Source organism: Caenorhabditis remanei, chromosome X, assembly GCF_010183535.1.
Source record: "Caenorhabditis remanei strain PX506 chromosome X, whole genome shotgun sequence".
Lineage (NCBI taxonomy): Eukaryota > Metazoa > Nematoda > Chromadorea > Rhabditida > Rhabditidae > Caenorhabditis > Caenorhabditis remanei.
The window spans coordinates 15,968,375-15,981,808 of record NC_071333.1 but is presented as its reverse complement, the minus strand read 5'-3'; the positions used below and the strand labels follow the sequence as shown (position 1 = coordinate 15,981,808).

Below are 13,434 nucleotides of genomic sequence, written 5' to 3'. Positions count from 1 at the left end.
TCATCCCAGTTGAAACATTTTGAAAAGAAGACGAAGAGATCAATAGACTGATTTGTTCAAGCACAAAAAGTGTATTAGAACCAGGCTTGGTCGGGAAAAACTCTTCGGGAAAATCGGGAACAAAAAAATTTCCCGAAATTTTTTTTCGGGAAATCGGGAACCCGAAAAATTTCCCGAAAAATTTCTTCGGGAAATCGGGAACCCGGTTTTTTTCCCGACTTTTTTTCCGGGAAAATCGGGAATTTTTCGAGAAATTCGAGAATTTTTGAAAACGAACATTTAATGACTCAAAAATGCGTATTTTTTTCACATTTTTTATTTTCATCATCAATGCTAGCAATAAAAACTTATTCAATAACAAAAAGTTCGTTTGTTGAGGTTGGAACCACATCAATTTCCGGTTTCGCTGAAGAAACATCTCTCAGCTCTCAATAACTTTCTATCATCAAAACAGTTTTTGGCGACGAGAACATACGTTCTGCATCTGAATTCGTTGCTGGAGAGCTCAAATACTCATGATAAATACGGGAAAGAGACAGAAATAATGAAAATTTTAGCAACAAGCGATACAAAATTGTTCCCGATTTTCCCGGAATTTACGGGAAATTTCTCGTCGGGAAAAATTTCCCGACATTTTTTTCGGGAAATTTCCCGTCGGGAAATTTTCCCGAAAAAAGTCGGGAAAATCGGGAAATCGAGTATCCCGATTTCCCGACCTCGACCAAGCCTGATTAGAACTGACATTTTCGTTTCTTTCATTTAGGTTTGACTCAAAACTGAAACATGACCACTACGTACTGGAAAAAATTTATTGTTTCAACTGATAAATTATTAACAAAGAAAGCAGTGAAATGAAAACAGAATTATCGAAACAACTTTACAGAAAAGGAAGAGGTAAATGATAATATATTTGAAAAACAAGAAAGCGATGAAAACGGAAAAAAATATTTGACATTAGCGAGATGGGTTTGACACTAGCGAGAAAGTCTATGAAACAATTATTGCATTAGCCACGGTTTTCGAAAGACAACGAAATGAGAATGCGGATAGGAATATTTGGATCAGGGTTGTGCGAAAATATTTTCATTTAAAATTTTTTTGGTGTTTTCGGAGATTTTCGAAAAATTTTGAAAATCTCTCTTGAAATTTTCAATTATGCATTTGATTTGGAAGTGAATGTGAATATGGGGAATGGATTCGATTTTGAGGAGTGAAAAAGTGGAATGGGCATAAAAGTTGAATGGGGGATGAACGGCGAATTGATGGGAAGAAAAGTGAAGCGATTTCTTACTTTACAAAGGAGCTCGGTGGTGCTACGGAATCATTTTGAAATTCGGGAAGTTTGGAATAAATTTTTGCAAAACTATGGAAAAAAAAAATGTATCGAAAGTTGATTGCGTAGTTCTACCGAGTTCCCTTGCAAAATCAGAAAGAGGAGGAGGAGGAACAGGAAAAATTAGAAGTGTAATATTAGCCTTCTATGAGCAGCCCACCTGTCTTACAATTGCGCCCCACCGCAAACAAGAGAGTATCGGCAAGAAACTCATAGTAATATTTTTCGCGCTGATATGTATTTTTCGCGACTTTGATGTATTAACCCTGATTTTCAAAACAATTCACGAAAAAACTATGAAAACCAACGATAATAGATCAAAAATGACAAAAATATGTGACGGCGCGAAATATGCGATACTCTCTCATTTGCAATGGGGCGCAGTTGTAAGACAGGTGGGCTGCTCATAGAAAGCAACCGCAGAAAAAATTCAGAGAACTCAATTTTTGCATTCCATTTTTATTCTTTATTGACTGGGGCCTTCTTTTTTCGTCTGTTTTCCTTTGCCTCCGCCTCCTCCTCCTCCTTTTGTTCAGCGTCCATCATTGCTTTGGATTTTTTTCTTAACGCCCATTCCACCAATACAGTGCGACCGGGATCAAGAATCCGGAACGATTGTATCTGAACATAAGTTTTTAAAGTATTACCATTTTAGAGTTATTCTGTTAAAACTCACTTTAAACAATCGTTCAGTTCCTTCTTCTTGTGCATAGAAATTGTTTCCCACAATCTGAAAAAAAACAGTTTTTGCTATATATTTTCTAAAATTTACTTTAACATATTCAGTGTTAGTAGTTAAGGTACATTATTTATAAGTATCTACAATGCCTTAAGCAGAAGTCAGAAAACAACGCATGAGAATCTAAACTTTAGTTTCTTGTTTTCCGAAAAGAAGATTTAAACCACAAGCGAATGATTTCTAGATAGAACAGGCAGCCTCTCGACAAATTAAAAGTGTATTGTTTTATGACATCCTACTGCACTAAAAATCTAGTTTTTTATTGGTACCTCTTTCAATTTTTATGGAAAACAAGTTAGCTGGAAGTGAAAATGAAAAACAATATCAAGCAACTCACAGTTGTACATTTGACTACAGGGAGTGCATTTTTGCCATCAAAACCGGCTAAATGTGTCTTTTCGGTCCGAGTTATGAGCTCCAAAACTTGCCAAATGGTTAAGCTTTTTCACATGGATTTTCGAATCGGCAAATAGTATACGCAAGATGTTCTCATTTTTGCAACGTGCGAGCACAGGTAAACCGCTGGGGAAGATTTGGAATTCAATGAGAAAAAGCTTAACCATATGAAAAGTTTGAGAGCTTATAAGTCGGGTCCAGCAGGTTTTGATAGTAGAAATATACTCCCCCCTAGTCGACAGTACCTATGAATAGATGTATAGAATGTTTGGAAGCCGCGTCTCCAAAGACTTCCCTTGTTAGAATAACACTGTATCACAAAAACAACGTCTTCATTTGGTACCAGGTGCAGCTAATACTATAATTGTCGATTCCATGGAAGATTATTCGACGAGTCTCCTCGTTTTTCTGTCTCCCCCCTTTTCGGCTGTCAGAAACTCTAATTTGAATGAACCACGGTGCAACAGATGTTTTTCTACGCTAACCAGATCGTTTGTCTTGGTTTTCCGATACTGACATTCATGAGATGTCTGGTCATTATTACCATTCCGAGAATTCACCTTGCGCTTTTTCTTTTTCTTCTCCTGATTCAATTTTTCTCATATTCGTGTTGTTGCAGATCTGGTTGTTGATATTTTTTCATATTTCTTTCGTTAAGGTACATCAACATGGAATCAAGATGTATGCCGTGTATTATTGCCACTTTGTATGATTTCGGTTATTTGGAAGCCAGCTATCAAGTGAGCTAATATAAAATTTTCAAATTTTGAGTTACTTTATTTTTCCAGCAAAATATCTCAGGATACACTCAATTCAACCCAACTATGCATTTTCTGGATAAAAAAGTAAGTTGTGAATAGCAAAAAAACTAATAAACATCACAATTTCAGGATATGGAAAAGATTTTGAACTTGACAGCCATCCGAATGCTTATTAGGTCTGGACGTACACCAAAGGTAACTTATATTTTTGTATACTTAATTTTTACAACCCTTCATTTCAGACTGTAAGAGAATATCGAGTCCGAGTCATGAATAAAGAACAGGAGCCAAGATTCTTGCATGTAAGTGTACAGATAAAAACAACCAAGAGATGAAATTAAAATTTTTTAGGTGACATCATTAAAAGTATGCGATATTGAGAACATGGTGGTGAAGTTCTACTGGAAACCAATACGGAATTTGGAAACCACTCCGTCGGAAACGAATACTGTAAAGATTCCCATAAATTCGAAGCGGAGTATGTAATTTCAAAGTTGTTATTTTCCCTATTTTTGTTTGTTTCAGTTGCAAATTTCTTCAGCGGCAAATGTGTTACTCCATAATCCAAAAGCATTACATAACATTCAGATGAATAGTCGGTATATCCCTGAAACTCTCAAAAATTCTCTTCCGGTTTCCCAATTTTATCGCTGTTTTGTACTTTTTTGTCAATTTCTATAAAGTTCCGTTTCTCTACTTCTTATATCTCTTTTATCACATTACACTGGGCACCTTTTTCCTCTCGAATGTTGCATCCAAAACGCAATGCGGTGCCAGCAGTGCGCGCATCCTCTATGCCGCCGCGCCGCAGTCTTCTGCTGTCCCATTTTCCTTTAACACTGCTAATCTGTGTGGGCTAAACAGAAGAAGAAGATATTTTCTCTACTCTGCGTTTCTTTTGCCTTCGGAGGGCCCGTCTTTTCTTCTCGACGACCAATCTTGTGGGGAGAAGACCCGTATCTCTCTCATCTCTTTCTAATCTTCACTATTGGCATCTGGTGTGGGGGAAAAAGGCTGCGACGGAAAAACGCCGCGGAGGAGATGAGGAGTGTGTTGAACACAACACGCGTCGACGGAGGCGACGTCGCGCTCCGTGGGCCTCTCTCTCTCCGACAGAACGGATGCGAACGATGGTGTGCGCGAGCGAGAAAGAGTCCCTCCTCGGGTGGATCGTCGCGCGCTCAGACCTCACATTACGTCATCTCCTCGGCACACGGCAAGAATCAATATCGCCACCCAGACAACAAAAAAGGAGGAGAGGATTGTAGAGACATACAATGGGTACTGTCAGATTATGATTGATTTGTGTGGCAGAGAAAATTAGTGGAAGATTGGGGAAAATTGCACAAACATTGCTACTGAATTTGGTTGAGATAAATAATCACGAGAAAATTTGCAAAAAATTTAATCTGAAGAAACTATGAGATCTACACACAAAGCAATTTCACTGAAATACAAAATTTATTGTTGAAAACCGCATCAGATTGTCAGATTTTGAGCTGCTTTGAAGTCTATTCATTTTTCTTCTATAAATTTTTGAAAATTTCATTCGAAGTGCATTTAAAACAGTTTACATTTCTTCTTACTTTTCCTGACTATCCTCATTGGTGAGATTACCATCTGCGCTATGTGTGACGTCACCGAATGGGGACAGGGAGGAGATGATTAAGTATAGTAATAGTTATAGCGATCTTAATATTGGCTTATGTCTGTTGAAAATTACTGTTTTCAAAGTAATGGCGAAGAAATTAATAGTTTTATAAAAAAAATGTTTTATATGTTACACTTTAACAACGTAATACTTGGTTTTTGTAGTTGATCAGAATATTTTGTAGGAGGGCTAGAATAGCCAAGGATAGTTAAATAATCTAATAAAACCGCAAATTACAACTGATGGCTATTATTTTAGCTAGAAATGGTGAATGGTTGTTGTTGAATACATATAAACATGCTGAAATTTGCTTAGATCCATCGAAATCATTAATAAACAAGCTTATGGCAGAAAACACTCTAGACAACTTTCAGAAGATATTTTATTGTTGTTTTTCAAATTACTCTAGGTTTCTGATCGAATCGCTCAATTTCTCAAATATAAGTCTTCAAGAAACAGAAACTGTCCAACAAATCAGTGAAATACATCAGAAATCTTCAAAATTTTTCTCAGACCGAAGAACACAGTTAGCTTCAAGGCTATTGTCTATTCTGATGTTTGTCCGTCAGGTTCTGACAGTATAACATTTCATCTAACCTTGAAATTCTTGATACATAGACCATTTTAAAGAAATTTCAAATTGATTGCAATCAGGACAACAAGTTTCGCTCGAATGGTAACTGAAACTATCCGTTTTTGTCGCATAGAATTATTTTTTGAAACAGTTTCTCAATTAAATCTCTGACTAGTCTAAGACCAATGATCCCGTCAAAACAGAAAACGTGAATCAGGAAAACTCGTTTTAAAGTTGATAAGAATGAACTGATGACTGATTACTGATAACTGTCCATTTCGCATCATTTGTCTGTTGAACAGCCTAGAGTTTACCCTCTGATCAGTTTATACTTAAGGCAAACTACACGTGTAGTGGGCAGAGGAGGAGCGTTGTTTACGTGATACTTCCAGTGTATATAAGTCAACACTGGTTTCTTGAAAAAACTGGAATCACATCTGTGAAAATGCCGCTAATCATTCCTATCCTTGTCACACTGGTCCTGATCATTATTGTTTCCTTTTGGAAAACAATTATTACTATTCGAAAGTTCAGAAAATATGACGACAAAATACCAGGACCCCCTACCCACCCTATTCTCGGGAATGCTTCAATTTTCAAGGACAAGACCACTGCAGGTTTGAGTTGGGGAAGTGAAACGTTATCATTTTTATATTGAAACATGATGTCTGGCAACATACCGTCGATAGCTCAGTTGGTAGAGCGGAGGACTGTAGAGTCAGTGGGTATCCTTAGGTCGCTGGTTCGAATCCGGCTCGACGGATTTCTTTTTTCTTTCTGTTTTCGAATTCATTTTTCAGAAGTTTTCGAAATCTTCCGGAAAATGGCTGATGAATGTCGCAGTCAAGGAAAAAGTGTGATGAAATTCCGTATCCTTGGGAAACTCTACGTTTGGCCATTGACCGGAAAAGCTATCTCGGTATGTTTCTGTTATTTGCCAATAGTTCAAAAAAAGTTTTGAGCTTTTCAGAAAGTCGTGGAATCTACCACTGAATTGAACAAGGGAGACGACTACGAGTTCTTCTTGCCATGGTTGGGAGGAGGTGTTTTGGTGGAAGGATTTGGAGAAAGATGGAGAACTCACAGAAAACTTTTAACTCCAACATTCCATTTTGCTAAGCTTGAGGGATACCTGGAAGTTTTCAACAGTGAATCGAAAGTGAGTCAACTGATTAAAGTCAAAAGTTATCTAAAATGAGTTTTTTCAGATTCTGATCGAATGCCTCGAAAAGTACGCGGATTCTGGAGAAACCGTTGATTTGTTCCCATTTATCAAACGCTGTGCTCTTGATATCATTTGTGGTGCTGCAATGGGAACCAAAGTCGATGCCCAATCCTATCATGAGCATCCTTATGCGAAAGCTGTGGAGGGGTTCAATAGTTTGGCTGTAAGTTTTCTTCTAAACTTCTAAATTGTGATAATTGTTTTAGATTGCTCACGCTATCAACCCACTTTACCAATTTGAGCCAATCTTCTGGGCGCTTGGACTGAAGAAACAGAAAGAAGAGTACCTACACACGATGAAAACATTCACTGGAGACGTCATCAATGAGAGAAAGAATGCGATTGATTCTGGTGAAATTGAGAAAGAAACTTCGAAAAGAAAGATGAACTTTTTGGACATTCTTCTAAACAGTGGAGAGTCCAATGTCTTGTCAGCAGAAGATATTCGTCAAGAAGTTGATACTTTCATGTTTGCTGGACACGATACAACTACCACTTCTCTGTCATGGGCATGCTGGAATTTAGCTCATAATCCTGACGTCCAGGAAAAAGTTTACGAAGAATTGGTGAATATTTTCGGAGAGGATCCAAATGAAGACGTGACATCAGAGAAATTGAACAAACTGGAGTATACCGAAAGAGTGCTGAAAGAGTCCAAACGTCAAATCTCGCCGGTCCCAGCTGTTCAACGAAAATTGATCAATGAGATGGAAATTGGTGAGTATTAACTTTAATGAAATAGTGATAAAAATTCAATTCCAGATGGAATCACAATTCCGTCCGGAGCGAACGTTGCTATTGCTCCACTGGCTCTTCACAAAAACGCTGAAGTCTTCCCGAACCCTGACAAATTTGACCCAGACCGTTTCTTGCCGGATGAGATTGCAAAGAGAAATGCTTATGACTACATTCCATTCTCTGCTGGACTCCGTAACTGCATTGGTCAAAAGTTTGCACAGATGAATGAGAAAGTAATGTTAATCTATATTATGAAAAACTTCCGTTTGGAGCCAATGGGTGGATTCAGCGCTACTAAACCAATGTTTGAGGTAAGAATTTTTCAAAATCGTGTCTGAAAACATGAGTTTTCATTTTCAGCCCGTTGCAAGACCATCAAATGGAATTCCTGTTAAGCTGATCAGAAGACAATAATAAGTATGTATGTATATAATTATTAGACAAAGTAGAAAATTCGCAAATAAATTTTATTTTCAAAACTACTCAACCACATTTAGTACAAGTTCACCAGTATTATCACAACACGTTGGCCGAAACATTCTTCTAATCTTCACCAAAATCTACAACAGCGACGAAATTTCTATCTTCTCATCATGGGGACTTTTTCTTCATCATCATCTACATGAACTTCGTCCAAGTTCACATTTTTTGTCTCTTGCTGCAATAAGTCTCTCGTTTTGAGTGTTTAAAAAAATTAATGCAACTCACCAAGAAAAAGTAAGAAATAGATAGATTGATGGTTCCTAGAACAATAACAGTGATGTAAACAGCTGGTGGCCACCAGGTGTTAGCATAAGTAAGGAAAGGAGCCAACAAGCTTCCAATTCTGGCCATTAAAGAACAAGATCCAGTGGCGCTTGCTCTTGAAGATGTCTCCATTGACTCAATAGCACATAGGTAGACAGCATCCCAGGTGTATTCAATGAACATGGTACCCAGAAGGTATACAATAAGGAAGCCAACTCCCTGAAAAAACTGAATAGGTTAAGTAAAATTGTGTCAATACTCACATGGTAGTCATTGTACAGAAACATGGCCAATATTGCGAAACATAGTATCATTCCGGCTTGCGATCCTTGATGAAGGGATCTTCTTTTGAAATTTTCATATTTGGAATCCACGAACAACAAAACTATTTTGGAGAAGACCAAGAGGATTCCGAACAAGACTTGATTCAAATATAAATTTCCTGCCAGTGTATTTGAATTCAGATCATTTGCAAACCCACAAATTGCAACGAAAAACCACATGATCCATAGAACAGAGAGTTTACGGAACAGTCCCTTGGTTTTGATTGTCTCCATGAACGTCTTGGATTGTATTATCTTGTGTTCCTTTGGTTCATAAATGACACCTGCGATTCTAGCCATGAAGATCTCGCTTTCAATCATTTCAGTGTTTCGTCCCTAAAATTCTCACCTAAGAATTTGCTGTCAGAAGACTCGTTTCACCTTGCTATGCAACCAAATAGCCGACTCCGGAATAATGAATACAATCATAAGAAGTGCAGGCAGAAGGCAAGCCGCGCACACGTAGGACGCGGATCTCCACTCTCTAGTCAAAAAGCATACTGCCGTTATGAATACTCTGGTCCATCCCCAGTTGAAAAATCCACGGATCACCATTCTTTGGTGTGATAATATAGATTCCATGATCCATGCACAGATGACAACAAGAACTCCAGCAATTGACAGACCGGAGAAGAATCTGAAAACAAAATACAGACCGATTAACAATTGATACAAAGTCTCACCTTGCTGTGAATAACACATGTCGACTCCGAGCAAAACCTGTGCCAAGAATTGAAAAAATTGCTATAAATATGACAAGTATTCCAATTGGTTTCCTTCCAAAACTATCTGATAATGTTCCAAACAGGACAGTACCCACAAGTACACCCAAATATTGAATCAATGAGAAGAATGATTGATAATAGACTGACGAACCGCATACCCAATCAAAACTAAAAATTTGCAATTTTTTGCAGAATAGTCTGAATGACCACTTACTCCATCGCTACAGAGATGAATACGGGATCCACAAAAGATAGATCATTTTTAGGACAATTCTGATAAATAGTGCAGTTGTTGGTCACCGGTCCGTCTCCACATTTCCATTTTGGGACGTGAATTGAAAAAATGTTGAAAATATATTGACCTACAGCAAAATTGACGAGTTGCCAAGTAATGAAAGCGCATAAATGAAATCGGTTGACATCGTAAAACATTTTTTAGTTGATGAGAAGAGAATCTTTAGAGTGAACTTTCAAGAGACGAGAAAAAGATACATTGATTGACTAACCTGGTTTTTCTCTGTTATCATTCGATCTGTTGCAATGAGAGTAGTGTTTCAGAAACTACAACTGTCAAGTTCAAAGAACCAATTGTGTGTTGAAGAATATTGATAACCGTAGAAGATTATTTCAGGCGCGTTGAGATTATTAGTGACATGAATGCGGAGTGCGAAATGTGGCCGCGTGGCGCAATGGATAACGCGTCTGCCTACGGAGCAGAAGATTGTAGGTTCGAATCCTGCCGTGGTCGAAATTTTTTTCAAAGTAACTAATATTGACCCTCTTGGTTGAGTTGCAGGTTTTTGACATAACACGATTTAGAGTGAACATGATAAATTTATTTTTTGTTCCGGGCTTTGATTTCGAACTGTGAGCTATTTAAAGGAGGACTGCTGTGTTCCAAAAATCGAGCTTTTTTGATATGGATCGACTCACATTCAGAATTTTGTAAAAAAGAGAAAAGTCTCTTGGAGCCAGGTCCGAAAATTCGTCTGAAACGAGTTATGAGGCCTCAAAGTGTCAAAAAAGGGCTTCTCGCCGTGAAGATTTGCCTTATTTTTCAAAGTAAAATTCACTCGCCGTGAACATGAAAAATGTTGAAATATAAGGCAAATCTTCACTGCGAGAAGCCCTTTTTGACACTTTGAGGCCTCATAACTCGTTTCAGACGAATTTTCGGACCTGGCTCCAAGAGACTTTTCTCTTTTCTACAAAATTCTGAGTCGATCTATATAAAATATCTTGATTATTAGAATACCGAAGTCCCCTTTTAATTATCAATTTTTCCTCTTACTTTTTGATGTGCTTTTGTTAAGTTTAAATTACTATTTTTTGAAAATCTAAGTTCAAAGTCACTGATCTAGCAGTCGCCCAGCCCGAAACTACAGTATCTCTTGTTTTTAGAAATTATTTTATTACAAGACCATTATGTTTCATAACTCCTCTATTCCAAATATGTTCATCATAAGTTATGCTCAATATTTTCTAAGTATTACTCAACCTTAATTAATAGTGCACCAGAATCTGTTGACTCGTTTCCTATCAGTCTGAAGAAAAGAGTATCATATTACATTCGTTCCAAGAACTCTACCAATTATGAGGTTTATCGCAGCGGAAATAATAATAATTAGACAAAAAGAGACACCAAATATAACTTTGATTAAAACGGATTTGTTTTCGTTAACATTTAGAATTCGAAATGCTAGACAGGAAAGATATGAAGGAGAAAGATTTGAAAAACAAGAAAAAATATGTAAAAGGCTTTTACGGAGATATTAGTTTTAAAATGTCAAAAAAGTTTGTTTGAAATTTCGAAATATTCAAGAGAAAAGAAAATATGAACGGATAATCGGATAAATAAAAACGCGTAGGATGAGAAGGTGAGGAAAGCTGTCTAATCTTCACCCGCACATTTGCATATGGGTGGAGGGATTACTTGGTCCATCACTTCGAGCTAAAAATAAAAGAGTGTCATTCATCACTAGAAATAGAACTAAAGTAAAGTACAAAAACTTATGATGAAAGTTCAAAACAACATGGAAAAGTTATTTTTATTGTTCTTTTGGTTTCGAAAATAACTTGACCTACCTGCTCGACCGCTTCGATGACTTCTTTAAGAACACTACTTTTCTTGTAATACTCTCCATAAACTGAAAAAATAACATTTTTGAAATACAATATGAAATCTTACTCTTCCGAGCATCCAATATAATTACCAAACGACCGCATTGTTCAACTGTGCTTCCTTGATGATTGGTATTGTTGTGATGAATGAGTTGGGAGATTTTATCTGAAATTTTTATTTAAATTTTTGAAAGCAAAGAAATTGAAAATGACACCTACCAATGTTCAATGTTCCGAGGAGGTACATACTCATCTCGGAGTCAAACATACGATTCTTTGGTTTACGGAACGCTTGAGCGGTGTCACATAGTGATTGTTGGTATTCAGGTGGTGGGTAGTGACTGGATTGCTGGCGAGCATAATTTTTGCCTTTTTCTTCGCTAGAAGATCGTTTAGCACCCATTCTTAAAACAACAAGGGTTCAAAGTTTAAAAAACGACAAAAAAAACAAGTAGACAAAAAGCTAACGAAAAATGAAATGAATGAAATAAGAGTGGTCGGAAGAGAACGGAAACCTAGCAATTTCATTTGTTTCCATAAATACGTTTCTCTCTATCAACCAAAAAACGTCATATGTACTAATATGTACAAAACATGTGTGAGCACAATCCGATGTAGTCGGAACCTTGTAAAGATGTCGTTCTGCATTTCGAAAATGAAGCGAAGCAGGATGAGGAGGGTTAAACAGATGCAGAGAAAGATTGATCACGCTTGCACTCTAAGACGGCTGCAGAAGGTACAAGGTACTGAGGGATGGATTATAATTGGAAGCTTGGAGAAGGTTTCTTGGGAAACCTTTCATTTTTGTTTCCACATTTTGTGCTCAGTAATTGTCATTAACAACATTTGAAGGTTTCTAAAAGTACGTACATAGAATTTTGATTTAATCTGTTTAAAAAATATATAAGATGTTTCAAAACTTCTTTAAAAGACATTTTAGAGCCGAATTTTCAAGTTTTCAAATGAAAAATACATTTTGATGTTGATAGCACTCCCATTTTATATTATTGTGCAGGTGCCTGGTATGTGAAATCAAAAACATTCACTTTCATAATATCCCTTGAGCTTTATTAATTATAAAATAAGAATGGAAAACAACCAGCTACAGTAAACAACGTTAAGCGAGTATCACAAAAAACTTGAAAGAGCTCTTAGACAAAATAAAAATAAGCGCATGAAAAAACCACAAAGAATGAGCCACAAAAGTAAGCGGGAGAAGAGTATGATAGAATAGATGAGAATAAAGTGCAGACCGTGAAATGTACCCTTTTCAAAAGATTATATTCAAATACGTAACCTTCTGCTCGAATTGTTCCGACCAAATGGATGTTTGGATTTAGATTTCATGACAACATTGGTTTTTTAGTCTGATCCGGCAGTTGGTCAGTTTTTGAATATAATCATGTAAGAGCACGGAAAAAATGAAAGGGATTGTCTTCATACTTGCAAAGCGGGACAGGACGGGTCGACTCCGCTTGAAATTTAAAACTATGACCAGAAAACCGAGAGGCTATGATGATTTACTATGTATGATATTTTAGTCGCTTTTTGGCCGATAAATTGAAAATCGGGCCCATGGTAAATCACCACCCTGGAAATATCCAAGATCTACATTTCAATATGTTTTTTCTGCTCATAACTTTGAATTTCAGGAATATAGGCCCGTTTTTGCACGGTTTACAAATATGTTTATATTGGTGTAGTCAGAGTTTTTAAATATTGGATTTTGATGAAATGTCTAAATTAATGTAATAAGATAATTCAAAATTTGACTGACTTTTCTAAAATTTCGTAACTCTGACATGGAATGTATTTTGACTGCCCCCCCTAAAATACTGATTTTTTTTGCTCATTCGATGAGTTTTCCCAAGACAAAATAACCCGTAAAGGGTTTTCCTGTGACGTGACCTCGTTTTTGAAAAATTGAGATTTTTCGAAAATGCAATTTTTTCGAAAAATTTTTTTCATTAATTTTTTTCATTGTTTTACCGGATTGTTGAGAAAATGGGCTTTGCACATAGTTGTAGCAAATTTTATGTAGTTTTTGACAAAAATATGAAACATATGAAAAAACAATTTTTGGTCCTGAATTAGGTGAAAA

General features: G+C 36.7%; 5 protein-coding genes across 5 annotated transcripts; 2 read left to right on the top strand and 3 right to left on the bottom strand.

The window, feature by feature from the left end:
- Positions 1-1,792: 1,792 nt before the first annotated feature.
- GCK72_025193 (uncharacterized protein) lies at positions 1,793-4,018 on the bottom strand (the record flags this gene model as incomplete). The annotated part of the gene is made up of 3 exons (XM_053736232.1): positions 1,793-1,954; positions 2,010-2,063; positions 3,962-4,018. 3 exons carry the CDS (start codon positions 4,016-4,018, stop codon positions 1,793-1,795), a joined length of 273 nt encoding a protein of 90 aa, XP_053579798.1.
- On the top strand, positions 3,137-3,792 carry GCK72_025194 (uncharacterized protein; the record flags this gene model as incomplete). The annotated part of the gene is made up of 6 exons (XM_003098425.1): positions 3,137-3,208; positions 3,257-3,313; positions 3,359-3,424; positions 3,472-3,531; positions 3,581-3,707; positions 3,755-3,792. The coding sequence occupies 6 exons, from the start codon at positions 3,137-3,139 to the stop codon at positions 3,790-3,792; spliced, it is 420 nt and encodes a 139-aa protein (XP_003098473.1).
- Positions 4,019-6,277: 2,259 nt separating the features above from the next.
- GCK72_025192 (uncharacterized protein) lies at positions 6,278-7,831 on the top strand (the record flags this gene model as incomplete). Its single annotated transcript, XM_003098442.2, has 6 exons — positions 6,278-6,373; positions 6,425-6,613; positions 6,663-6,842; positions 6,886-7,396; positions 7,442-7,728; positions 7,778-7,831. The coding sequence occupies 6 exons, from the start codon at positions 6,278-6,280 to the stop codon at positions 7,829-7,831; spliced, it is 1,317 nt and encodes a 438-aa protein (XP_003098490.2).
- A 166-nt stretch (positions 7,832-7,997) lies between these two features.
- GCK72_025191 (uncharacterized protein) lies at positions 7,998-9,644 on the bottom strand (the record flags this gene model as incomplete). Its single annotated transcript, XM_053736231.1, has 6 exons — positions 7,998-8,075; positions 8,126-8,383; positions 8,428-8,823; positions 8,869-9,124; positions 9,171-9,380; positions 9,427-9,644. The coding sequence occupies 6 exons, from the start codon at positions 9,642-9,644 to the stop codon at positions 7,998-8,000; spliced, it is 1,416 nt and encodes a 471-aa protein (XP_053579797.1).
- A 1,459-nt stretch (positions 9,645-11,103) lies between these two features.
- On the bottom strand, positions 11,104-11,736 carry GCK72_025190 (uncharacterized protein; the record flags this gene model as incomplete). The annotated part of the gene is made up of 4 exons (XM_053736230.1): positions 11,104-11,163; positions 11,298-11,359; positions 11,434-11,499; positions 11,553-11,736. 4 exons carry the CDS (start codon positions 11,734-11,736, stop codon positions 11,104-11,106), a joined length of 372 nt encoding a protein of 123 aa, XP_053579796.1.
- Positions 11,737-13,434: the final 1,698 nt, after the last annotated feature.